The sequence below is a fragment of the Syngnathus floridae genome, chromosome 21 (genome assembly GCF_059516105.1).
Source record: "Syngnathus floridae isolate MCC-2025c chromosome 21, RoL_Sflo_1.0, whole genome shotgun sequence".
NCBI lineage: Eukaryota > Metazoa > Chordata > Actinopteri > Syngnathiformes > Syngnathidae > Syngnathus > Syngnathus floridae.
The window spans coordinates 2898617-2923006 of NC_142433.1; the positions used below are offsets into that span (position 1 = coordinate 2898617).

The 24390-nt window shown below is 43.8% G+C and overlaps 3 protein-coding genes across 6 annotated transcripts; all 3 read left to right on the forward strand.

Annotated features, from left to right (window-relative positions):
• Nucleotides 1–286: 286 nt before the first annotated feature.
• Nucleotides 287–18921, forward strand: cdk6 (cyclin dependent kinase 6). Of its 2 annotated transcripts, XM_088365427.1 has the most exons (9): nt 287–578; nt 1202–1296; nt 1391–1737; nt 4324–4459; nt 7599–7766; nt 12783–12892; nt 15922–15972; nt 16058–16193; nt 16330–18921. In XM_088365427.1, the coding sequence occupies exons 3-9, from the start codon at nt 1514–1516 to the stop codon at nt 16480–16482; spliced, it is 978 nt and encodes a 325-aa protein (XP_088221553.1). In that variant the 5' UTR covers nt 287–578; nt 1202–1296; nt 1391–1513; the 3' UTR covers nt 16483–18921. The 2 variants fall into 2 exon arrangements, with proteins under 2 accessions (XP_088221553.1, XP_088221552.1); XM_088365426.1 differs by lacking the exon at nt 1202–1296 and having other exon boundaries at nt 288–578.
• Nucleotides 18922–19400: 479 nt separating this feature from the next.
• fam133b (family with sequence similarity 133 member B) lies at nt 19401–22684 on the forward strand. 2 transcript variants are annotated; one of them, XM_088365363.1, is made up of 11 exons: nt 19401–19565; nt 20198–20295; nt 20473–20551; nt 20658–20771; nt 20853–20879; nt 20991–21065; nt 21224–21322; nt 21420–21461; nt 21546–21617; nt 22099–22149; nt 22244–22684. In XM_088365363.1, the coding sequence occupies exons 1-11, from the start codon at nt 19542–19544 to the stop codon at nt 22337–22339; spliced, it is 777 nt and encodes a 258-aa protein (XP_088221489.1). In that variant the 5' UTR covers nt 19401–19541; the 3' UTR covers nt 22340–22684. The 2 variants fall into 2 exon arrangements, with proteins under 2 accessions (XP_088221489.1, XP_088221490.1); XM_088365364.1 differs by having other exon boundaries at nt 21423–21461.
• A 155-nt stretch (nt 22685–22839) lies between these two features.
• On the forward strand, nt 22840–24333 carry LOC148379878 (progranulin-like). 2 transcript variants are annotated; one of them, XM_088365365.1, is made up of 5 exons: nt 22840–22998; nt 23096–23249; nt 23314–23496; nt 23719–23862; nt 24113–24333. In XM_088365365.1, the coding sequence occupies exons 2-5, from the start codon at nt 23112–23114 to the stop codon at nt 24248–24250; spliced, it is 603 nt and encodes a 200-aa protein (XP_088221491.1). In that variant the 5' UTR covers nt 22840–22998; nt 23096–23111; the 3' UTR covers nt 24251–24333. The 2 variants fall into 2 exon arrangements, with proteins under 2 accessions (XP_088221491.1, XP_088221492.1); XM_088365366.1 differs by having other exon boundaries at nt 22881–22994.
• The last annotated feature ends 57 nt before the right edge of the window (nt 24334–24390 follow it).

Consider the following 24390-nt stretch of genomic DNA (forward strand, 5'->3'; position numbering starts at 1 on the left):
TGTCCCCGCTCCGTGTCAAACCTCTCTGAAGGGGGTCAGGCCACATTCAGCCGGCGTGGGAAAGCCAGGCGGAGACGGAGCTCACACGGCCGAGCGGGGCTGCTGGTGCATGGGCTTGTTTGGGGGATATATGCAAGGGGTAAAAAAAAAAAGGGGGTAAGAGAGGGAGAAAAAGGGAGAAATCTAAAGAGGAGCGTGGCTTTGCAGGGCTTGTATCACGCGTTTGCCTTTGTCCTGCACCCCCCCCCCCCACACACACACACTCACACACACTCATTTGCGAGCAGTGTGTGTACGTGTGTCTGTGTATAGCTTTCGAACAACCTCCGCCTCCACCCCCTGCACCCTCCTCCTCCTCCCCCGTTCGAGTGTCCCTGCCTGGGCTGGTGCAGTTTGAGGGATGGGGGGTTAGAGCATGCACCGTCCAACAACTACCTGTGTGGCCCCCCGCATGGAGGACAGTGGATAAGGATGCGTTTGAGCACCCCCTTTTTTTTTTTTTGGTCGGAGACCCGGGTGCCTCCTCACTTTATCGGACATGCCGACGTTGCGACATACTGTTGACAACATAACACGAGGTAAACACTAAAAGTTGTGTTGCATGTGATACCAAAAGTGTGTGTATATTTTGCACTGGTGTTTAGTTATATTTAGCAAGCAAAAATCTGCATTTTAAACACACGATTGAATTTATTTGAATTTTTAATCTATTAAAATGTGTTAAAAATAGCCGTTGCAGTTATTGAGAAAGAGAATGTTATTAAAACCTCGCAAATGGTATTCTTGAGGTAATAACACGAAGATTTATGTGTTAAACGCGAGTTTTGATGTGTTTTAAAGGGACTTGAAGCAATTGAAGTTTAGACAATGCAGCCAGGAGACAGCCACGTGCTCGCAACGTTTGCGTGACCTCGGTGACAAAGTCTCAGCTCATAATAAAGTTACCTAAAAATGAACATATGAGAAGCAGCTAAATAGCGAACTCTGAACCACTTAGCGTGTAAGGACTGAACTTTATTTTCGCTCGTTCTCGTTCAATTATTTTCAATTTCCTTAAACACAAGACAGCCCATATCATGCAACATTTGCATTTGCGGCGAGTCTTTGAACGCACCAGAAGTTGTGTTTATCATAGAGCGAGCATAAAAACGCTGACGGGTTAAGTAATGTTTTTTCTTGTGTTTTAACTTTGTTTTAAGAGGAGGAGGACATGTTAAGCGTAACAGGAGGAGGAGGAGGAGGAGGAGTGCAAGTTGGGAGGCAACGAGGCTGCTTTAGCGATTGTCGGAATAAAACGTGATGACAGTTCTGTAATTGCTACCTGGGGCACATTTTGACCACTTCTGACAAAGATGGGGTCTACCTCCATCCGTGTCTCTCTGTCATCTAGGCATTGCACGTGCAAAAGATTTCCTGTGAATATGTCTTGGTGAGAAACTCTGGCTCGTCAGCCTCGCTGGGAATCCCCGCACGATTTTCAACAAGAGACGAGGAGGGGGGAAAATAAGCAAAAATGGACAAAGAAACGATTGGTACGCAGTATGAGCCCGTGGCCGAGATCGGAGAAGGCGCCTATGGAAAAGTATACAAAGCCAGAGATCTGAAGAACGGGGGACGATTTGTTGCCCTAAAACGAGTTCGTGTCCAGACGGAGGAAGAGGGGATGCCTCTCTCGACCATCCGCGAGGTGGCGGTACTGAGGCAGCTTGAAGCTTTTGAGCATCCAAATGTTGTCAGGTAAGTGTGGGTGAGAGAAAAGGTGTGCATGGTCTAACCACTCACGTTAAGAAGAAAGAACCTGCTCGAATATGTGCAGCTCTCCATGCCTGTGTTCAGAATCATTCAGTCATTCCCAACTCCCTCATCACGTTACAGCAAAATATGAGATGCAGGCAATTCATGGGGCCGTGACGTCACGTCACTTCCTAACAAGCAGCACTTTGGCACATAGTCAACAGTTAACTGACAAACTTCAAATTTCATGTTGCATATTTCAAACTACTTTGTCTCATACTAACAATGCAAATACAAACAATGCTAAATGACATTTGTGTTGTGATGCCGTAAACATTTATTGAAGCAGCTGCGATTGGAACACAAACTCTGAAGTAGCATATATAGAAACAAAGCAAAACACTAAGTCAAAGTTGACCAGGATATGAATATCTTTTGGCTTTTTCAAATTTCCATTTCTATTTGACCCATGTTAGAATGGTGCTCACTCTAACTTATTTTTGCAAGAACCAACGGGAGACAGTATGCCCTTTTTAAGCACTTGCAAGTGGAGAGTCATTCAGCGATGATCGAATGAGGTCTGACTTTGGATTCTTGCAAGAGAGTATTTATTGAGAGAAAGCAGGGTGGGGGTGCCATTGGACATGTTTGGTGGTCACCTCAGCGACTGGTTAATCAGTGCGGAGGGTCCCAGCTCATTGTTTTACAAGGTCGTGGAAACAGAAACTAGTGGAGCATTTTAGATGACTAACTAAGCAAGAATGTTTCCACACCATTTGGAAAGTTTCAACAACTGAATGGTTAAACTTTTCAGAGTCAAGAAAAGGTAAAAGGTTTAAAAAAAAGTTAATAATTCTAGTCTACATTCCAACATAATCATACAATCAAGATAATCTGTAAACCCTAGCAACCCATGCCTCGCTTCTGGTAGGTTTTGATTAATTCCATTGTCAACTGCGTACTTACTCCATTTTGTTTCACATTTGTTTCAAACAATAACCATGCCAGTATTATGCGTCGGGGAATTCCTCAACGGACGTGACAGAAACATGGCTTTCACAGTCTTGCTCCTAACAATAATGAATAATGAGAAAGGATGACTCGGTCCTAACACAATCAAAATAGGGATTATTTTTAACCTGACCGTAAGCATGCCTAATTTTAAAACCTGGGTCATTTCAGTTTAGTGGCTAAATCCGCCAGTGGGGAAGCAGCATGTTCGATTCTCATCTGTAATCGTTGAAAGCTTTTTGAATCGGTGCACGGACCCACCGGTTGAGCCAAACGATACAAGCAGGCAGCTCAAAGCAGGAAGGGTGCATTGTGGACCTCTTGTGAGACTCCCGGCAACCCCTGGATGTTGGTAATGAGCTCCATTATTCATTCCATATGTTCAGTGTCTGCTGAGAGCCCCCATTGTAGGCCGCCAATCGAGCTGTGAGGGGCGTTTAACCTCAACGCTTCGAGAGGAGGGCGTCATTTATTCTTTGACATCACACGCAGGACAAATAGCTTGAACGAACCATCTCTCATTCACAGCACGTTTCCAATCCTGCTCTTGCGAGAGCGTCGACATGGACACGTGGAAAAGAAAAAAAAAAGAGAGATTTTGTCTTTTTTCACATGCAAGTCATTTAAATAACCTAGAAAGATTAGTGTAATTGATTAAATATGACACTAAAGCCCTCATACTTATATTTTCCTTAACTCCATTTGACATGAGGGGATTTCAAGTTGTAGTTTTTACCGAAATGGATAAAGACAGATTGTCATGTCTGCAAAGTAATATTTAATCATTCACTTGCAGTGAGCTAATATTTGACATTGATTTCAAAAGACGATACCGGAGATGCTTTATGAGGTCATGCCAGGGCAATAACCAATGAGTGTCAACACAGTTCACGGCCGCTAGGTTTCCATGCCTCCAGCGCTACGGCCATGGAAGATGAAGGAAGCCCTTGCGGCAGATCCCTTTAACATGCCAAACAGCATCAGGAGTTGTCATAGCGCCGGCCAAGGAATGCTGCTTGTGTTCCCCGGCTCTTTGATGAGGACACACTGCATAGTTTTTGTTTTAGCTTTTCACCAAAGCCTGCTCTGGCAGGTTGCTGACATAATCTGGATTCTTGGCCTCCGCTTTTCACCAAGTTTGGCACAACCATAAATACTGATGTTAAGGATTTGGTAGCTTATCGTGTTTAAAAGCGTTCTCCCCCAAATATTTTAACGTGACACCGAAATGAAGTGTTGTTACCACACTATGCCCGACAGGCACATAGTTGGAGACGGAACAGGAAGGCGTTAGCAAAGCAATTCTGTGGTGTTTTGAGCTGTCAGGCTCTTTCCTATGTTGCAGTAAGTTCCACTTCTGGTTCCCACTTTTTGTCGTTGCCATCATTGTGGCGACCTCCCAAAAACAGTAACAACAACAACAAAAAAAAGCTAAATCCATTTTTGGAGTTGTCTCACAAGATTTGTTCATGTCATGTGATGTCAAATGTAACGGTTTGAACTTTGCTAGCTCTAAGTCCTTTTTGTTTGCTGCGCGCTATCAGTTGTATTGATCTCTCCCTTTTTCTCCTCTTCCAGGCTTTTTGATGTGTGTACAGTGTCTCGGACTAACCGCGAAACCAAACTCACCCTGGTCTTTGAGCATGTGGATCAAGACCTGACGACCTACCTAGAGAAAGCCCCTGACCCCGGCGTGCCGCCAGAAACTATCAAGGTAACGACTATTAATCAATGATTACTGAGTTTTTCCTCAATGGTATCGTGTGACCCGATCAACCATTAAGACAAATTCACATCTTGAGTTATTACTTCTGTTTCTATTTTAGATAAAGAAGATACTGACTGGGTGTTTTTGACCAAACGTTTTACATTTAACAGTGAAATTGCGTGTGGCCGTTATGAGCCGAAGGAAGTCCCGTTATTGGTTACTTTAGCGCGCTTGATAAAATCCTCTGAGTGTTCACTTACAATTTGCCCAAAGGTCGGAAATGGACGCGCCATTAGCCCTTCCTCTGTGACTGGCTCTTTTTATTTTAATCTTTCCCACAAACCTCTTTTTTTAGAACTCTTAATCGTATTTCACCCCTAGGTCCCGTGATTTAACATATACAATACCGGGGAATTATTGCTCCATTTTTGGGCCTCCGAGTTTAAGTGTCAGTTTTGAAATGGAGACCTTGTGGAAGCGAGAGTATCTGTAGTTTTTTTTTTCCACCCCGGGGCCAAGTTTACGTGCGAACGTTCTTTCGAGCTGCAATATTGATGATAAACTGTGTAAGCATAGACGAAATAGGTGGATCTGACCTCAGGCCTTTATCAGGGGTTTAGCAAACGACCTGCAATTTCTTCCGCGGATTACTTTATCACACACTTTTTTTCAATTTTTTTTAATGGAATATTTTCCTGAAAAGTCCACGGTTCTTATCTATTTTCATAGAGCATATTGTACAGCTATTCCATCATCAGATCCATGGAAGTTGAGCCACCTGTTGAGTTCCTTCGGGGCTGGTCTTCACCCCCGCTTTGCTTTCTCTTAACATCCATGCAGCTGGAGCCATTGGAAGACAAAAGGACAATGATGCATTGACAATATGACACTGGCTCCATCCCTTGTTATTTCTAGGACACTGGACAGTTCCTTGTCCTCCAGAATGAGCTCTGAGTCACATTTGGTTCACCTTTGTCAATTTACATTGACAGTAATCTCCTCGATGTTAGCAGATCTCAGATATAATGGATGAAACCAGTTACCCCACTCCTTGCCAGCCTCTGCCCCCGCCCCACCCACTCGGCCTCAAGACCCACCACATGCTCATTGATGAAAGAGGCCCTCCTCCAGGAATTAAATGAGCTGGAAGGACATCAAGCGGCCAAGCTAGCCCAGTCTCGGTGCGCCTCGGCCGGGCCAGCGCTTGGGTGTCACCCGCCCTTCTCGCCTGCCGTCATCCAGGCTACCACAGCTCTATTCTCTGAGCCTATAAAGGGGGAGGTTAATGAAGCATGGGGAGGGAATTACACTAACGCTAACCGGCAGATGTCCCATATTGTGCTTCGCTACAATAAACAATATGGCTGTCTTTGGTGCATTTGCATTAGAAAAGGAAGCATACCCAGAAAGCCATGTTGTGGCTGCATCTTGCAGAGGGCTTACCACTTTTTTTTTTACCCGGTACCCCTGCTTTTGGGAGGAGGGGCAGGGGGGGGGTCAAACCTGTTGCCTTTTTGTGTGATATTGTCTCTTCCAAGCCAAGTTGACCCGAGGACTTTTCTGATGCCCGTTGAGTTTAAAGTTCAAATATATAAGAGTTTCAATTTCATTTTGCAACTGAGTATATTCTACTGGCCAGGCTGCCAACCACGATCGCTGTATTGTTTGACATGACTCAGTTGTAGTGGAAATTGATACATCAGAACGGAAGGTGCTGAGGCCAGGGAGGCCATCATTGTTTGTGTTTGTCCAAGAGTCACACTTCTGAGGTAATTAGTGTTTACTCGCAAATCCTGCTGAAAGGAAGCACGGCAAAATGGTTATTTAAAGCAGAGAGGAACTGACTGGGGGGGCTGCTATTGTGTCAGCACTCACACATGCACACACACACATGCACACATAAAATAACCAACTGCCTCCCTCTGTTCTATGACCCTGTCTGTCTGCTGCCCTCCTCACTAGGTCATGGCTGGATGGAGATGTAGAAAGGAAGGTCTGTTTATGCATCCTGCCTGCCCTTGGTCAGGACCCCCCTCCAACACCCCCCCCTACCACACACATGCACACATTTTCACATACACGCACAAACTTCGACCCCCCCGACAAGCTGCGGTGCACACAAATTAGACTGTCGTGTAGTGTGTTGACGCGAGCACGGGGGCCAGGGGACGCGGGGTTTGCGAGTACACAAACGCGCACGCTCCCCGGCCCCTCGTGCCCGCAGTACGCGGTGGGGTGTCTCATCCTCTGCGCCGCGCAGCAGCCAGCCCCGCGCCGCTTGCTAATGTTTTCTGCTTGAGTGTGCAGGCCTCTTTGACTCACTCACCAGCTGGTCAGCTAGTGAATAGAGCTGTGGGCTCAGCTCCATGTCACTTGTGAGGTCTTGGCTGGGGACTTTTCGGGGAGGGTGGGAGGCTGGTGGGCATGTGTGTATTTACAGGAGAGAGAGAGGGTGCGTATGTATGTAAAGGCTGGGATAAGGCACACCGAGCTCCCCCCCCGAAAAGTGTTTTTCTTTTGTGGCTTTCATACGCACACAGTATACATCCAGCCCTTCCGCTTCTGAATTTGGATATGTCAGCTGGTCTTTTATTGGAATGCCATAAGCGACCTAAAAGCCAAGCTCTCTGCCCCTTTCGCTTTATTGGAGAGCCAAAAGCAGCTCTGTCTTTATCAGTCGTTCGTTACTCGTTTACAGGTGCAAGACCTGTTTTGGGAGCATTTCAGTTTAAACGGAACAAGTCCAAGCTGGTTCGACATAGTTGCCTTCTCCCCCACGCTAGTTTACTTTAGCTCAAGCGTTATTGATGCAGCGCCTATGGCCATTTCTGAGGTCAGCCTGTGGTCATAAAATGAGAGGGAACGCCAATTAACTCCGGCCAAGCAGCTGCTATGAAACAGAGCTCCGTGCTTGGATAGAGCGGGGCCTCCCTCTATCATTTGTGTGTGTGTGTCAGTTATCAAACATCTGCCATAGTCGACAAGAAAAGACGCAGGCCTCCTCCGTTAACTCTTCTATGACCAAAACTGTGTCTGCTATGTCGGGGATGCTCATGACCTTTGACCCAATGTGATGCTGCAGCCATTGTTGCTACGTAATGTCGCTTTTAACACTAATATTTATTGACATATTGTTTTCTTCTAGGATATGATGTATCAGCTCCTCCAGGGGCTGGATTTCCTGCATTCCCACCGCGTGGTTCACCGTGACCTAAAACCACAGAATATCCTGGTCACCAGCGGAGGACAGATTAAACTAGCCGACTTTGGTCTCGCCCGCATCTACAGCTTCCAGATGGCGCTCACTTCTGTGGTGAGTCACCACTCATAAAGTCCGACCTTAAAGTTACTCACCTTGCGAGATAGCACCGGATGAAACTGTTTGGGCTTCCAAGTCAAACAAATCTTTGCTTGTCTTCGCCCTTTTTGTTTTTTTTAATTGAGCAATACAAAATGAGCGGGCAGCTCGGCTGCAACGGGTCACATGATCGAGTTTCTCAGTGTAAAGTGAGAGCCGAGGGCCCCTGTGGCCCTTCTCGGGAATTCCACTGTGCCAATAGTGGACAGGGATGGAACAGATGAGGAGACACAGGGGCCCCTCCCTTTCCCGCTGTCGGCACTTTGATGTGCCACTGTGGGCTCTGATGACCAGATAAAATGGAGACTGAAGGACTCTTTGGAAATCATTGAATTAGGGAGAGATGAGACGTTCAAGATTTGCACAGGCAGCAAATGTTGCACAGTCATTTTTTGTGTCTCATTTTTTTTAGGCAACCTTTGGTGCGTACCACATTATACAGCCTCTGAAATGTCAGAAACAAAAATGACTTTCAAATTTACATAATGGTTCCCACAATGTTCCACACACTGGGCGTTTTGTTCTCGTCATTGCCGAAACACTCGTATGACTGGCAAGGGGACGATTTATGAGGTTGCATTCTAATAAGGAAATTCACCTTGAGGTATCCGTGACACATATTGCGACCCGTGAGTCATTTGCGTGCACAAAGGCATTTAAGTTTTCAGCGACTTTGCACACCCACGCACACACGCACACACTCATTTCGTTCCTTGAGTATATACATTTAGCCACTGTGAGCTTCTTTTGGTTAAAAGACGAGCGCATTGCATGTACAAAAATTGCCGCAGCAGTTAAGAGGATCTTCCTTCCCCCTTGCCCAACACAGAGCAGCAGTTAGTTATTTAGTCACCAAATGCCACCGTTATTGGCAGACCGAGGGGCTGTAAAGAACTGCTGTTGCTTAAGGGAACTTCTCTCTCAGTGATTCATTTTGCACTTTTAAAATGACATTATCTGGCGTGATCATTTGCATAACGCTATTCAGAGGTCCCCCCCCCAGCTCCTCTTTTAGTCTCAGTCTTACCAACTGATACTTACTCTGTGCTCTTTATCACGAGAAAAGTGATAACATCTTCACGCTTATCAACCTTTTTCAAACTTGGTTGAATCGGTGTGGAAACGAGGCACTGAAGGGATTTGTGTCCTCTGCTTGAAATGACAAAGATGGCTTCTCAGTCTGGATTCTCGTGATCTGCGAGCGGTAGTTGTAAATCTATACTAAAACAGAAAAGCTACGCGAAGACCTCCGAGGGGGGTCATCGGTGCCGCTCTGCTCCGCTCGTAACAAAAATGTTGACCTGAGAGTCGACCTGCACGGTTGCATGTGACTGACATCACCGAGTTTTGAATATTTTGGCCCTCCCTCAGAGAGAGACCACCCAACAGGGTGGTACAGAGGCCTCCATTAGGCCTCCTCTGGTAGTCCCTGGGGGGCAGTTGCTTTGTTAATGGCATTTTAATGACCCCGGTCTGGCTACGGCTTCAATGACCCACCATGAGTGACAGGCAGATGGGCAAATCTGATGGGTTAATCTGACATGCCACAGAGGAAAGAGGCGGGCCTTTGTTTTTAAATCCAACATGTCCCATTGAGATTTGTTTCATCTCCATCACAATGCAGCTTTTCCTTGATTAACGAAAATGAGCTTAAATCCAACCAAATCGAACCACAGAATTGAACCACCAAGCTTTTGTTTGTTTTTCTTTGTAGCATATGAACACAGTATCAAAGTTCTTTTAGTATCCCTGAGAATAGACTGCAGACACCTCTCTAGCTCCTTGTGAAAACAGGATCGTTTTATTCCCTCATTCGAGGTATTTTCCCGATTAAGGCGTCCCTCTGCAATTACCAAAATACAGACGTTCAATTTCCTTTATGGATCGATCGGTTTAGTTTGAATTCTATTTGTAAACGGAAACAATGGAGACCAGGAAGGCGGTGGTGGTGGGTGGGGGTTCAATGCAGGAGAGCACGTGTAGCACACTCTGGGACTGTTTAGATAGTTCCTCAAACAGCTCCACATGGGAAAAAAAAGGAAAAGCCTGCATGCTTTGACTGCGGCCAAGAGCGAAGGAGCTGTCCCACAACTTGAGCTAGCACATTTAGTTTGCTATTTTCACAGACAGATGTGTTCAAATGCGGGCAATGGCTTTTCTTCCACTCTTTGTATTCATATTCGCCCTCCTGCGCGCTGTGGTTCTTCGAATGCAACGTCTCACTAGCATGGCGGCTTTATCCCGGGCCAAACTGTATTAATTGTCACCAGTCTTTGGCCTCGCTCCAGGTGGTGGGGATTCGAAACAGCGGGAGTCGTGCATGTGCACACACAAAAGTGCAACGGGATATGGAAGCTGTGTCCGTAGCAGGAAGAAGGGGGGGGGGGGGGAGAAAAAATGACGGCATATATGTGGAATTTTCCAGCTAATGATGTGCGGATGTGGTAGCACAGGGGAGAGAGAGCCACTGACTGTGCTGTCTTTGTTTCACTTGCTGAGGGCCTCATGCTGCATTCCTGTATGCTGTGCATACTTTGGCAACACTCACTTTTACTGTATACAGTTTGTCTGCTGCTCTTGCACTTTTCCCTACAGTCATATATCAATATCTCCTTTAATCTCCCTTTTATGTCCTTTCTTGGCCAGGTGCGGTGCCATTGTTGTGACTATAAATTGCAGAGGGAAAGTAGCGAGGAATATTGTCGCGACAGAACAGGCCGAACGGGCCGACAACCCTTGCAGACTATGTTTTTCCTCGTAATTATTTTCTATATCCTCTGCTCTTCCCATATGTGGTGTGCCTACACACCCTGAACCTTTTATCCCCCTTTCCTCTGAGATTCACTTTGGGAGACTTTAATTTGTGCTGAATTGCTCTCTGGAATGTAATCACATTCTGACCTAAGACTGATAATGTGCACAAGCTGAGAAACGTCTGAACATTGGCTGCACTTTTTCTGCACGAAATGGATGAAATTTGTCAAGCTTTTAACCACCTGCCCGCTCTATTTTCAACGAGTTCGATACGTAAACCGGCTCTGTCGGTGCCACACACGCTCAACTGATCTTTGCTATCAACTATCTTGAGTATGTTTAATGTTAAACTACCCTCAGGGATGACTGATAATCAACTGCAATTAGCCTTTAAAACATCAGACACATGTTTGAGATAACTAGAATTCATTGGGAGCCACACACAAACACTTTTGGCACCGAAACGTTTTCATCCAGGCAAACGGCAGGTACTCGGAAAGTCACATGCGATACACCCACGGAACTGGCATGCATGCACGCTATTGTCTTCTGAACGCTGGTGGCTCGGGTCCAGGCTCTCTGCGAGTCGCACGGAGGTCTGACCCGGGAGGTCTTGAGGTCCTCCAGGGCAGAGAGCTCAGCAGTGAGAGTGGAGGACAGCGTTAGCCGCAGTGAGGGGGAGGATGCTCTCAGCCGAAAGTAATTCTCAGAATGTTGTCCTTTAATCTGGAGTCAGACTCATACACCACACACATACTGACTAACTCTTTAGGTTTTTCCTCACTCGGCTTGGTCTGACCCCCCTCTGGTGTTTGTGTTACCGTGTGGGAGGGAGAAGGGTAGGTAACCGCTCACGACAGAAAAGAGCAAAGCATAGAAACAAAACTAACTTCCTTTTTCCTGTCTTCTCAATGACTTACTACCTGTATATTTATTCACAGTCACTGATGAACCACAGGAAGACATGAAGCAGAAGACCAAATTACAAAGTGACTCGGACAATAAATAGACAGAAAACCCCAGAAATGTCTCGCTGGTGTGTCATAGGAAAAGGACTCATAATAGAAGAATGATGTTATGATATTTTGTTCATAATACAGCATAATGAGAGACCACCAGGCTGACTGCTACAAAAATAGCATCCAGCAACTCCTCAGTGTCAATCACCCCATCTTTTTTCCGGTGTGTTTCTGTACATGAGTGATATAAATGTCGGCCATATCTGCACTTGTGGCTAGGATTTTAGGTTTTCGAATGACTGAATTGCACTGCAGCGGATATACTGCAAGCTTCAGGTCTGTGGTTCTTCTTAGAAGGCTCCGCGTGCGGCCGTGCACGTATGTGCTCATACTACTTTTAAGTCTGCAGGGCAACGACTGCCGTCAAACATTTGATCCAATAATAAGACAAAGTGGATTATTTGGACAACAGCATAGTTGATAATGTTGTCATATGTATTTTTTTAAGGAAGCTTTTATCCTGTAGCATATAAACGTGGAAAAAAAACTTCCCAAAGTCAGGCTTTCAGAGGTTACTTGCCCAGCTTCCGCCCTCATTTCCACATAAGCAGGAAACAGGAGATGAGAGTATCTCACGTCTACAAAATGCAATCCTTGACTCTAATAATAGTCCGTGTTTAAAAGTAGAAATGCGACTGATATGTTTGATTGGCCTAATCAGAAGGATCCATTAGGTTAGGTATGCTCACTCGTTCCCTAAATTGAGAGCTCACCAGCACAGCTGAAAAACCTCATCCAACACTTTTTAAAGCTCAGTATTAAATAACTTCATAAATGGTCATACAAGTAAAACACACGGTCTTGTTACCTCGTACTCGCTCAAGCTGAATACAAGCATTGTACGTGTGGGTGACTCACTTTGCTTCCCGCTACTCTCATTTTGAGTTTGATCAGTGTGCTGTGGTGCCTGGGGAGGTGGAACAAGAGCAACAGGTTGATGATAAAGTACCTGGAACCAAACGAGGGGTCACTGAGTTGTTGCCGGAGGGCTTCCCCTTGTGTCGCTGCTTTTGTGGCATGCTACGTTTGTACGCGCTCATCACTTCCATTAGAGAAGCACAAAGGAACCTGAAAATCATGTTTGAAGTGGCTGTTGTGGAATATTGTTATTTGAATGCAATGCAGAATGCCTAATGTATATGTGACAATACAAAAAAACCAAATTTATTCTGACAAATGTTCACTCTGAATGGTGTAGGTGGTGACACTTTGGTACCGAGCCCCAGAGGTGCTGCTGCAGTCGAGCTACGCTACCCCAGTGGACCTGTGGAGCGTGGGTTGCATCTTTGCTGAGATGTTCAGAAGAAGGTGAGCCTCAATGTGTTCACACTTGGATGTGGGCTTGAAGTTCATCCTGCACACTCCTCAGTGTGGTCATGTTGAATAGTGACGTTCGAAATGGTTTTATAGGCCAATATAGTTGCAAATGACATTTTTCGGAAGCATTATCTGCGCCGTGAGAGTAGTGTCATTACAGTTGGCTTATCAAACTATTCCAGGAATGACTGGCAACTCGCTGTGGTTGCAGCACACGTGTCAAGACGCTGCTCGGTGATATACAGTAGGTGCATGACGGTTTGCGGTCTAACTGACTTTGCAGCTAAAGCCACCCCAAGCTAATAACTTCATTTTCCCTAAAATAAGATTCAAAAGTTTTCCTTCTTCCCGGTCAGGGTCACCAGATTCATTTTAGCACCGTTTTAAATGTGAAGAATTATAAAATGTTTGCTAACGGTAGCAGTCTGCTTTAGTATAGATAAGAGAAGTAGTGTGCCAAAAGAAGTCGTCTTGCTGGCAATTCATACTTCCTTCCCCAACCGCCCCCAAACAGCCGCCACACATGCACTGAGCCGCAATGTGTGCACGAGATGCGGTGGAAAGGACTGTGAACAAGTATGCACAGGAAAGAGAAATCTGAATGAAGCAGCATCGAAGTCACCAAGCAGTGCTGTTCCGTCAGCATGGGAAAAAAGACGCCGAGTCTCTCTCTTCTTTGTCTTTTTGTCTTCCACCTGAAGTCAAAATCAACACAGTTAGAAATCGTCACTTTTCAGGACGCTCTCGACTGGCCAACTGCGCCTGAGGACTAAGCGCTCGGCAGAGAAAACCGTAATGGACACGCAAGATGATGAATGGCTTTTCAAAAGGCCACCTGTTGGAGATTAATGGGCACCTGGGAGACGCTGTAAGAGTGGCTGAAGCACAACAATGGAAGCGAAATCTATTGTTTGCAATCTTCCCGCCCCAAATGAAAGATTTGAGCGAGTAAAAATCCAGATAGAATGAAGAGCCCCACTGATTATTTCAGAATTGGTGTTGGATTATCGGTTTGTCGTAATCAGATCCTAAATTTCAAAATCAAGTCTTTTTATTGTATAATTCAGCCTGCCCAGTGTGTGCAATGCAAATATAACTTTGTAGAGCCAAAAAAACAGCCATCACCCTTGGGCAAAAGTTTCCCTTTCATCGTCACAACATACCGATGTTTAATGCCTACATTGTTGTGAAAGGAATTTGAGCAAATATCATGCAAGTCTACATTTGCATGGCTCGGATAGCGTCAAGGGGTGAGTCATGGATGGAAGTGAACGAGAAAAAAGAAAGGCGCCTGCCTGTTGACATTCCTCTAATCTTAAAAGGTCGACCGTGTTGTGTTAATGGTCCGGCAGAAGCCTCACATCCATGTTGACTTTCTCACAGTCTGTCACACCCGAGGCTTTTCGATTGATAAATCTCCACCAACACCTCAAGCGTACGTGTTTGTTTTACTATTTTTAAATCGACAAAAAAAAAATGCATCACCACATCAGACAAATGTTCTTTTTCTCCCTATTTCCCACTTAACTTGACACTCTCGTGCAACCGCACACACACATGCACGCACACACACAAGCATTCCAGAGGTTGCTGCAGTGGAATGTGGGACGGAGAAGTATTGGCACCGAGGGAAGTATGACTCAGCTGACTCTCCCAAACCAGCATATCGCTCGCTGTGTGTGTGTATAATGGGGGGGGGGCAGAAATACTGTACAGTATACGCTCATGCAAATCTTGCAAAGGGAAACAATCCTAATGGGAATGGCAGCACGGCGTTCGCAAATACAAACCACTCGCCTGTGTGTGTGTGTACATGCCTGTGGCCCTCACGAACAAACCAGCAAACCACAGCAGGTTTAAAAATGGACTCGCGGAATGATCAGTCTGACTTGTTTCGGCATGATGGCTTTGCTGTAGGTGAATCTTCAAAAACTGTTTTGGTAGGATCGTAAATGGATTAAGAACACTTCAGAGGCCCGCGAGGAGGCGTTTTTTTTTTTTTTTACTCCCCAAAGGTGTTTAAAAGAAGCCACACAAAGTCTTATTAATTCCATTTGAATAGCTGTAATTAATTCTGTATAATTAACACTTTGATTCTCGTGCGATGATGACTGTCGCGGGTGCCAAGCCGCAGTCTACCCTGTCTAACGGCTTACCTTTCTTGAAGCATTGTTCTCACTTTTGCAAAAGCTGAACAGGAACGGGACAAGATATATCGTGGAACAGCTTCGATAAAAGAAATCAGTTAAGATGTGCATCTTGTGTTCCATACCAAAAATAGAACATGTTTACATATTTTCACAAGTACCACATTTGTTGGGCACAAAGGGTATTGTTAAAATGAAGCCTTTGACATCAACACCTCCTTCTTTCCTACAGCAGGAAGGTCTGGTTCCCATGCTTCTTTCTCTGTTCGGATAATCACATGTTTCTTTCACACGCCTCTCCCTCCTATTTTACGACTCGCGTTCACCGAGAAAGCGAGAGCGAGCGAATGCGCACACAGGATTCTTCGGCTTTTTCCGTCCCGCGTTACTGACGGCAAAGTTGGCCCGATCCTGACTACTGGAATTTGCGCGTGTGCCAAAGCAGGCATGGACGCCCACGGGCCTTCAAAGACGCGCCAAAGCCACAGTAACCACCAGCAGTCTTACTGCCGCTCTCCTCCCTTTTTTCACTTACCAATACAACTTCACAGTGCTGAATGCACAAGATGGAGATGCGAGCGTGAGACTTCTTCCCTTTCGAATTTGCCTCGGGGAAAAAAAAAAAGTTCAGTTTATATATACCTATATATGTTTCATATAGTGTTTATTTACCATGAAAACTAGGTCAAGAATAGGTCAGAGAAACAGTTGCAGTATTGATTGTGAAAATCCCGTGCAGATCACTGTCAGAGCTAGTGAAATATGCTTGGACCCTCCAGGTGCCAGGTCAGATAATTCTATCAGGTCTTGCTAGACCTGAACACTCCTCCCCTGAGCAGGAGAGATTGACACTCAAGTGTTTTTCTTTTGCAGACCTCTATTTCTCGGTAACTCAGATGCTGATCAGCTGGGAAAGATTTTTGAGTGAGTATTTGCATGTCAGGATGGCTTTTGGACAACTCTCATCATTTGGAGTGAATGAAGAGAACACTTGTCGTCCTCCCCACAGTGTTGTCGGGGTACCTTCAGCAGAGGACTGGCCCCAGGAGGTGGCCCTACCACAGAGTGCCTTCACCCCACAGCCTGCTAAGCCAATAGAAGACTTAGTTCCTGACATAGACGAGCAAGGGCGGGCCCTCTTATTGGTATGTACAAAGTAGTATTGTGCAATGCTACCTTGACTCGTATATGAAATTTTTAACTTTGATCTAAATTCAATCCATTCTTTTACGGTCCACGATGCTTAGTGTTCGTTTTGACATCTTTTTTTTGTCTGTCTAGCAATTCCTCGCCTTCAATCCCTCCAGGAGGATATCTGCATTTGCTGCACTTAGCCACCCTTATTTCCAAAGTGTGGACAGCCTCAGTAGAAGTGTGTATGCGGCACAGCCTCTCCCCAGCAACAAGCCCACTATTGAAGAGAGGACTGCCTGAGAGTCCTCGTTGTCCCTCACCGTGTCCGTAAGAAGTATTCACCCATCTGCTTGATTGTTCAATCAAACTACCGTGACATGATGCTGTCAATTGAAGTACTATAAAACACAAAAATGATGCAAGACAAATATTCATCTCTTTTTACAAATGGCCAACATTCTGCTTGAATATATTCAATGCCATTATGAGAAGGCCATAGTGTATTTTGGAATACCTAACTTTACAAAACGACTCCAAATTTTCTCGGTTATAGCTGCTGTTCACCGATAAAACATTGCGATCGATTTTGGTATATCAGAACAAAGCGTGAACGATCATGTGGTGGGTACAGTATACTTCAACTAAGTACTCAGAAGGAGGCAATGCTCGGAATGAGGACACCCCGCCCTGGATATGCACAAAAGCGATCCTCCTTCTGTGAACTGATGGATTGAAATTGCTGCTTTTAGGTTCTAAAATGTTGATGATTGACTACGTTATCAATGCAAAGACACTTCTACGACTGGGACTAATCAGTGAACGGACTGCAGACTCCATGCAGCGGCCACTGTGTGACCAGAGTTGAGGCCCCCCTCCCTTCTAAGAGTCGTCTCGATGCCTAAAATGGATCTTTATTCCACTTTATGGACTTGTGAAGCACAAGCGGGGCCACATTTACGAACACGTCGAGTGTGCACTGATGCTCTTGCAGACACCAAACAAATGAGTCGTGACTAACTGCCACTTACTGCCGCCATCGTTGCAGGCTTTCCAAACGTTATACTGCCATCCAGCGGATGCCCCGAGCAACTGCAGACCAGTAGCAGGATTCTAATGGTCTTTGCAACTTTTTGGGTCAAGCACACTTAAAGGCATTCATCACCATCATGGGCTGATACCGGTGCTGCGGCAATGATGAAAATGAAAAGTTCTTGCCACTCCCTTGATGTTTCTGACATGGTGATTGTTAGTCATCAAGGTCTCATAACTTTTTTTGTTTTTTTTAAATATCAAAGTGACACAGTAATCGTACACGCTTGCAATAGGTGGCTTTAGTCCCACCAGCACGATTCATCAGTACATTTGGCATAAAATTACGCTACCAATATTCTGTATTTAATTGTAATTTTATTGCTAAGTCTTATATGCATGTTTTATCAAGTTGCATACTTGAGTTTTAAGATGCCAGGGCATAAAGTATTCTTACACCAACTCTATAGAGGATTACTGAACCTGTGTGAGGATAAATTGACGATGTAAGGAATGTATAGATGGCTAGATGACTACAATGTACTGTTTATAGTGCGGCGGTAATTCTAGAAAATGTTTGATATTTGCATTGTCAGCCCATAGAAATGTCACAAAAGCGGATCAGGAAGCAAAGTGAGGGTCAGTGGAATGTTGAATGGCAAGAGTATTTTGTCGGTTGGCGGGTTCTGCGGGTGCTTGTTGAATTTCCTTCAGCTTGAAAGTGGCTGCAAATGTGTGTGCGTGATTTTTTTTTTTTTTAAATAATGCACAAATATCTTAACCCCGACTCCCTCCGGTTATTTTCTATGTATGTACCACGATGTTCTATTTTGACTTTTTGCCAGCAAGGAAAAAAGCAAGTTGTTCTCACAGAACAGTAACATACTTTAACACTGGTGTACCTTCTCTGAACTGGTCGTGCTGCTAGCACACACAGACACACACACACACATACACACACTTTGACACAGACACAAACACTCATTCTTTCTCAGGTTTTTGATATGGGTGTCCAAACCTTTCGCACAGTTTGCACATCCTCCGGCGACTAACTGACCACATTACAACTCTTTCAGGTTCTCTTCAAGCTGTCTAATGATCATGCCATTGATCATATTCTACTGTCAGTCCTATTTATCACGTTATGTTACTGTAGTCATGACTGTATGAATATAACTGCCTGTATAAGGATTGTTTTTGGCACAAAAACAACTTCTTATCGCCAATCGGTGAACATAATCCACAAAGCGTTGTCATCTTGACGAAGCACTGTGCAAACATTCTGTTGGGAAATGACTCGTATCTGATGTTGTGACATGCAATGCAATGAAAGTTCAAAATGTTTTAGATTCATAGAAGTTTTGGTAATGACTGCTTTAGTCTTTTAAACTTGATACAATCACTGTGTGTGTTTTATTTTCTTAGCCAGTAACGTCACATTTCAAACAGGAGTAAAACTGAATTCCGCTTTTATGCTTTTAGTGGTTTTGCTGTTTTGAAACAAAAAGCTTCATCCGTCTTGTTACTCGAATAACACGTTCCTGCGTCACATTGGGATCGACCATGATGTTGAATGAATTCAAGAATTGGTGTCTTATTATTGTTTACACCAGCTGAATTAAAAGAACGCTTTTTATGAAAATTGTGTTGGAGTCTAAGTATACATGACACATTTTCATGTAACCCTGCAAATAAATGGGGTATGATAAATGAGGTCTGGGTGTCCATTTGTTTTTGTTTTTTTACAAAAAGCTAAGTCAGAAGATGACAAAGCAGCGTTGAAGGAAGCAAAAGCTGTGAAAAGCTTCAAGCGAATGTTTGACACCTACAAAGAAGGGGGTTGGTTGCATTTGGTTGTTGCTCAACACGGAACGTGTGCAAGACTACTATATGAGCTGTCTGGAGGAAGGTGAGCACTGATGACAACTGCAAAAGATTGGAGAAGCAAGATATATCCCAATTCATTGCCTTAAAAAAAAAAAAAGTTCAGTTGTTGGCTAATACATTTCTTTTAACTGTACATGAGTCTTTTATATACAGTTACGGACACAATGTGCGTTTTTGCCACCTCTACTAGAGCATGGATCCAAAAATAAAGTTAAAACAAGCAGACTCTCCTAACCAAGTTAATCAATCTACATGCATTCTAAAGATGACCGAATAGTGGCAGCAACGGCTCATGGAGGAACTTGTAGCGACTTATTTGTATCTGCAGAAGGAGATGAAGCGCCGAGGAAGAAAACCCGTCTGATGTGGCTGCCTGCCACATATGAAGAAGAAAACAAATGTCTGTGCTATTTTTAAGATTTCTCCCTTATAACTAAGCCAAAATGGGCAAGAGGGATAATCGAGTGGTGAGTTATTCTGTTTTGTTTTCGTGGCGGTCAGACCAATTTGCTTGCGACCAGTTCAGCTCAGCGTAGCACAACAGAGCCTATACCAAGGCTTGCTAATAGGCCTAGACTATGATCAATTAAACAGCATCCCATTTAAGTGAGATTTTTTAAAAGGTGTTATTAATTTCACACCAATAATGACAAATATCTACGTTGCATGTGCTTGATCGAGCTGCAGAAGATTTGAATTTTGCTCACCATTTTGTATCGTATGTTGCGCTGATGAGCCCTTAAAGCTAGCACGATTTAAATGCTCCATATCATCATATAGCGGATACCACTAATATCGATACAGAATAGGTGTGGCTCTTAAAACAATCATATGGCTTGGGAATGATGATTTTTGTTGTTGAACTTTTTGTTGGTATTTTGGTTTTAACAATGCGCCTGTCATGAAGCATAAAGGGGGTCCTCGACTTACGCGGTTTGAGGTTACGAACGTTTTTTATTTGGTTTTCTATTTATGGCCAAGATAGGTTTTTCATTCCAATTGTTTACAGTAATTTGCCACATTAATCCTTTAATATGAATACAATTTTATCTGTGAGCAAGATTTGTTTAATGTGTGATGGGTGTGTTTGACATTCCAGGCCTACGTAAATCCAATCGCTGCTGCTCGATCCAGGGGGCCGGTGCAGAACTCGGGACCGACCATACAGGATTATTTAGGCAGACCTCGGCCGACATGGTGGGTAAAAGAAAATATTCCTTTATTTGTTCCGCATGGGGAACTTCCAGTATGGGACAGAAACACTGCTGAGTAAATTATACAGTGAACATTTCATATGTGTTCCAAAAGTTAGCTACTCAATGATGGTATGGTACAACTGATACTGAATTAAATCATTTGCTGTGTCTTCATCAGGGAAGAGATAAAGGAGCAGCTGGAGAAGAAGAAGAAAGGCTCCCGAGCCTTGGCTGACTTTGAGGACAAAATGAACGAGGTGGAAAAACAAACAAAATATATTTAAAGCAAGAAATGGTGAAATTCAGCATTTTGAATTTTAGATGTATGATGTCAGTCTCACGAAAATTCTTTCTTGGTTACAGAGATGGAAGAAAGAGCTGGCAAAGAACCGAGAAAAGCTGTTAGGTGCAAGCGAGAAGGACAAAGACAAAAAGGCTGGCGAGCGAGAAAAGGAGGAGAAGAAAGATAAGAAGGAGGTGCACTATAGATGCCATAAATAAATAAGACCTCACTTAGAATCCTTGATCACTCATGTTTCTCTTCTAATTTGTGTCCAGAAAAGGGAGAAGAAGAAATCCAGTAGGGTGAGGGGAGACCTCTAGTTTTCACTACTCTTCTTGTTGTGATACTTAGTCAAGTATAAGTCAAGTTCCCTCAAATCTAACGAACCCCGCTTTTATTGTGTTCTGCTCAAGCATTCTTCATCTTCTTCTTCCTCCTCATCGAGTTCTGATTCCTCCAGCAGCTCCTCCTCAGAATCGGAAGATGAGGTAAGGGACAACCATAGGCGTTGAAACTGTTCAATGGTGCCAGTAGGAAATATCATACACGTCAGACCGATGCCTCAAAAAGAATGATTACAATTAAATGACATATCAGAAGTGCACTGTGACTTCATCTGAACTTCTCTGTGCGTGATCGTTTACAGCTCGATAAGAAGATTGTGAAGAAAAAGCGGAAAAGAAAGAAGTCGTCAGCCAGGAGAGCATCGGATGACTCGGATGCAGACTCGGATGCTGACAGAAAGGTTTTTCTTTCTTCCTTCCTTCCAATAACACAACTATGCCTTGTTTATATGAGAATGAGCGACTAACATTCACCCTGAATGCTCTTTTTGTCCCAAGAAGAAAAAGAAAAGAATCAAAGAAGAAGGCGATAACAATAAGGTGATTGGAAAGCTTGTTCTAATGTTAAGTGCCCCCCCCCCCACATTCATCAATAATATTAAGGTGCTAAATATTGTTGCCTAGGATGACAAAAGCCGTCGAAGAAAAATTAAAAGTGAGCCAAAGTCATCCGCTGAGTCAGATGGAGATGAAATGGTAAGCACTAAAAGTGGAGCAGTTTGTACATCTGGTGATTTAATGTTGCTCCTTGGCCACCAGGGGGCAGTACAATAACATACACGCATACATACACTAGCTGTGATGAAACTCAAGACCATTACAATGAGCTTCAATGATTTTTTTTTTAGGTAATATATATATATAATATATACCTATGATTATTGTTGCACTTCTTGAAATATATGTTTAAGACTTACTATGTAAAAATTATGCTAATGTTGTTGTGTTATATACACCATGTATAATACTCTATAAATCTTTATAAAAATAATTCATTATTCCAGGTATAACTGTAATAGTGGAAGACACATTACATTTGTAGGCTGTTAGTCGTGCCACTCCATTGCAGTCAGAAAGTCCATTCTTGGGAAACATGGGTTTTTTTTTCCCTATGGGTATATTGCAAGACTTCCTTTATTTCCATGGTTTTCATTTTATTTTATTTCCTCTTTCTTAGGCTGACACCAAGAAGAGAAAGAGAAGCAGTGAAGAAAAAGAGAAAATCACCGTAAGAATACATTATCAAATGTTGTAGCGTATTAAAAATCAGTTGGTCTGTTTTAGCTGATAGAAAACAAAAAAGAAATGTCTTTTCGACACAGGACAAATCGAAGAAAAAGCGGAAAAAGAAGCACAAGAAGCACAACAGGAAAAAGAAAAGGAAGGCGGCATCTCAGTCAGACTCCGAGCTGGACTAGCTGTTCACTACACCTGGTATTGTTACTTTTTTTTCCCCCCCGGGCCACCAGATTCATCCAGCTCAGATTTGGACAATTGCAGTGCTGTGCTGAGCTTGCGAAGCCTTGTAGAATCTGGTGCGTCTTCTTTTTGGGGGTGCTCGCGGAGTTGCCACCGCCCAAGTTTTTGGTGTGACTGAACTTTCCAGGAGTTATCTGCCTCCTTTGCATGTCGAGCTGAACGCTTGATGTCACGCCAGCCTCATATTGAAGTTGGACCTGTATGATAAAACGCGTCTCCGTTCAATGCTGCACAACGATGCACATGTACGAACCGGGATTCCATGAATAAAGTCATTGCGGTTACTTGCGGATGACATTTTGAAGCTTTGTCTTTAGTCGTGCAACTACCTCCATTCATATTATTCCACTGCATGTTTTATTTCCATTATTAATAAACTGCTAAACAGACCACCTAGGTATGGTAAAGCCTCAATGCCAAAGTCCATTTGAAGAATTGTGAACTGCATTTGTAGGCGGAGGCAGTCTGCAATCTCTTAGGTCACATGATGTGGTGGGTGTGATGTTAACGGTACTTGCAATGAAAGAGAAGTGAAATTTAATTTGACAAAGAGAAGAGTGCTGACTTTGATTCAGGAAGTTCTCTGGAATCTTTGTAAGTAAGTTGACGCATTTTCTGCTTGTCATATCTTGTCACTGAAATGTTGACCAGAGCTTTCGATTGGCTTTGCAGTGATTTTAGAATGCCTTTTGTAGTTGTCATTTAATCCAGATGTTGAGGCTCACTGTGTGGCTGGCATTCGGGGCCTTTGTGTCCTGTAACATCACATGCCCTGACAAAACCGTCTGTCCCGATCACACAACCTGCTGCCAGACTGAGCATGGGTACAGCTGCTGTGGATACCCCAATGTAAGTTTGCACAGTATTTTGAAAAACTCCCATTTTTGATTCTGTATTTCCTGGAATTCTCCAGGCTGTGTGCTGCCCAGACTTGTCCCATTGTTGTCCTCGGGGATTTCGCTGTGACTGGGTCTCCCAGCAGTGTGAGAAAGTCACTGAGTCGTGGATGGACTCTTCATTTCTGCTTAAAAAAGCTGCTGCGGAACCTCCCGTCACTCCACTTCAACCAATGTTATACACAAGTAACAATGAAAAGGTGAATTTTAAGTTAACGGCTGCCAATACCAGCCACTGATACTAAAAGCATAAAAATCAAATATTGCAAAAGTCCTCTTGCATCAGAAGTTTTCACATTTTCTTGTCATTGTGTTTTTATACATAATTGGTACTCGAGGTATCAATACTCAGTATCGATAAGTTCTCAAAGGGTGAATGCTCGTACTGGTGTAAAGAAAGTATTTTTTCAATCTTATTGCAGACACGTGTACCAGCTGTAGTAGATACCAGTGGTAGACGTGAGTTTGGAGTCATTCGCTGCAGTTCGAAGTTTTTCTGCCCACAAGGCACATCATGCTGCAAAGGACTGTCAGCAGAATCCTGGAATTGCTGTCCCTACCCGCTGGTATGGATTTGGTGCTAACTTTCATTTTGTTCACAAATAGCCAGAAAATAAATATCTGGTGTTGGTCAAGAATAGTTGCTTGAGTGCTGATTCTCAGTTCCCCTTCAGTGCTGGAACTAGTGGACACAGCAAACATTGCAACCTGCTGTAGCTGCAAGACCATTCATAAACCTAATGATGATTGTATCTGTTGGAAATAGGTTCTGGAATGATTTTGTTCTAACAGCAGGCTGCCATTGGTGATTTTCAGGGCCAGTGTTGCGTAGATGGTCAGCACTGCTGTGAATATGGATACACATGCAACATCCACCCCTTATCATGTAGCAGAAGAAACTTCACGAGTCCATCTGCAGCATGGACCCAGGAAAATGCTGAAAATGGCCATTGACACCTTGTTTAGATTTTATTGTGTGGTCATTGTACTCTGCTGTACATCAATTGTGATATAATAAAGCCTAGATTATGACAATACTCATTTACGGTATACTTTTTTTTTTTTTTTACTGATCTAAAAATGTTTGTAATATA

Bases quoted from the DNA above. Each gene is read 5' to 3' on its own strand.
- cdk6 (XM_088365427.1), top strand. From the start codon at position 1,514: ATGGACAAAGAAACGATTGGTACGCAGTATGAGCCCGTGGCCGAGATC. The intron at 4,460-7,598 runs GTAACGACTATT...GTTTTCTTCTAG, and splicing joins TGCCGCCAGAAACTATCAAG to GATATGATGTATCAGCTCCT. The intron at 12,893-15,921 runs GTGAGCCTCAAT...TTTCTTTTGCAG, and splicing joins GCTGAGATGTTCAGAAGAAG to ACCTCTATTTCTCGGTAACT.
- fam133b (XM_088365363.1), top strand. From the start codon at position 19,542: ATGGGCAAGAGGGATAATCGAGTG. The intron at 20,772-20,852 runs GTGCACTATAGA...ATTTGTGTCCAG, and splicing joins AGAAGAAAGATAAGAAGGAG to AAAAGGGAGAAGAAGAAATC. The intron at 21,066-21,223 runs GTAAGGGACAAC...GATCGTTTACAG, and splicing joins CCTCAGAATCGGAAGATGAG to CTCGATAAGAAGATTGTGAA.
- LOC148379878 (XM_088365365.1), top strand. From the start codon at position 23,112: ATGTTGAGGCTCACTGTGTGGCTGGCATTCGGGGCCTTTGTGTCCTGT. The intron at 23,250-23,313 runs GTAAGTTTGCAC...GGAATTCTCCAG, and splicing joins GCTGCTGTGGATACCCCAAT to GCTGTGTGCTGCCCAGACTT. The intron at 23,497-23,718 runs GTGAATTTTAAG...ATCTTATTGCAG, and splicing joins ACACAAGTAACAATGAAAAG to ACACGTGTACCAGCTGTAGT.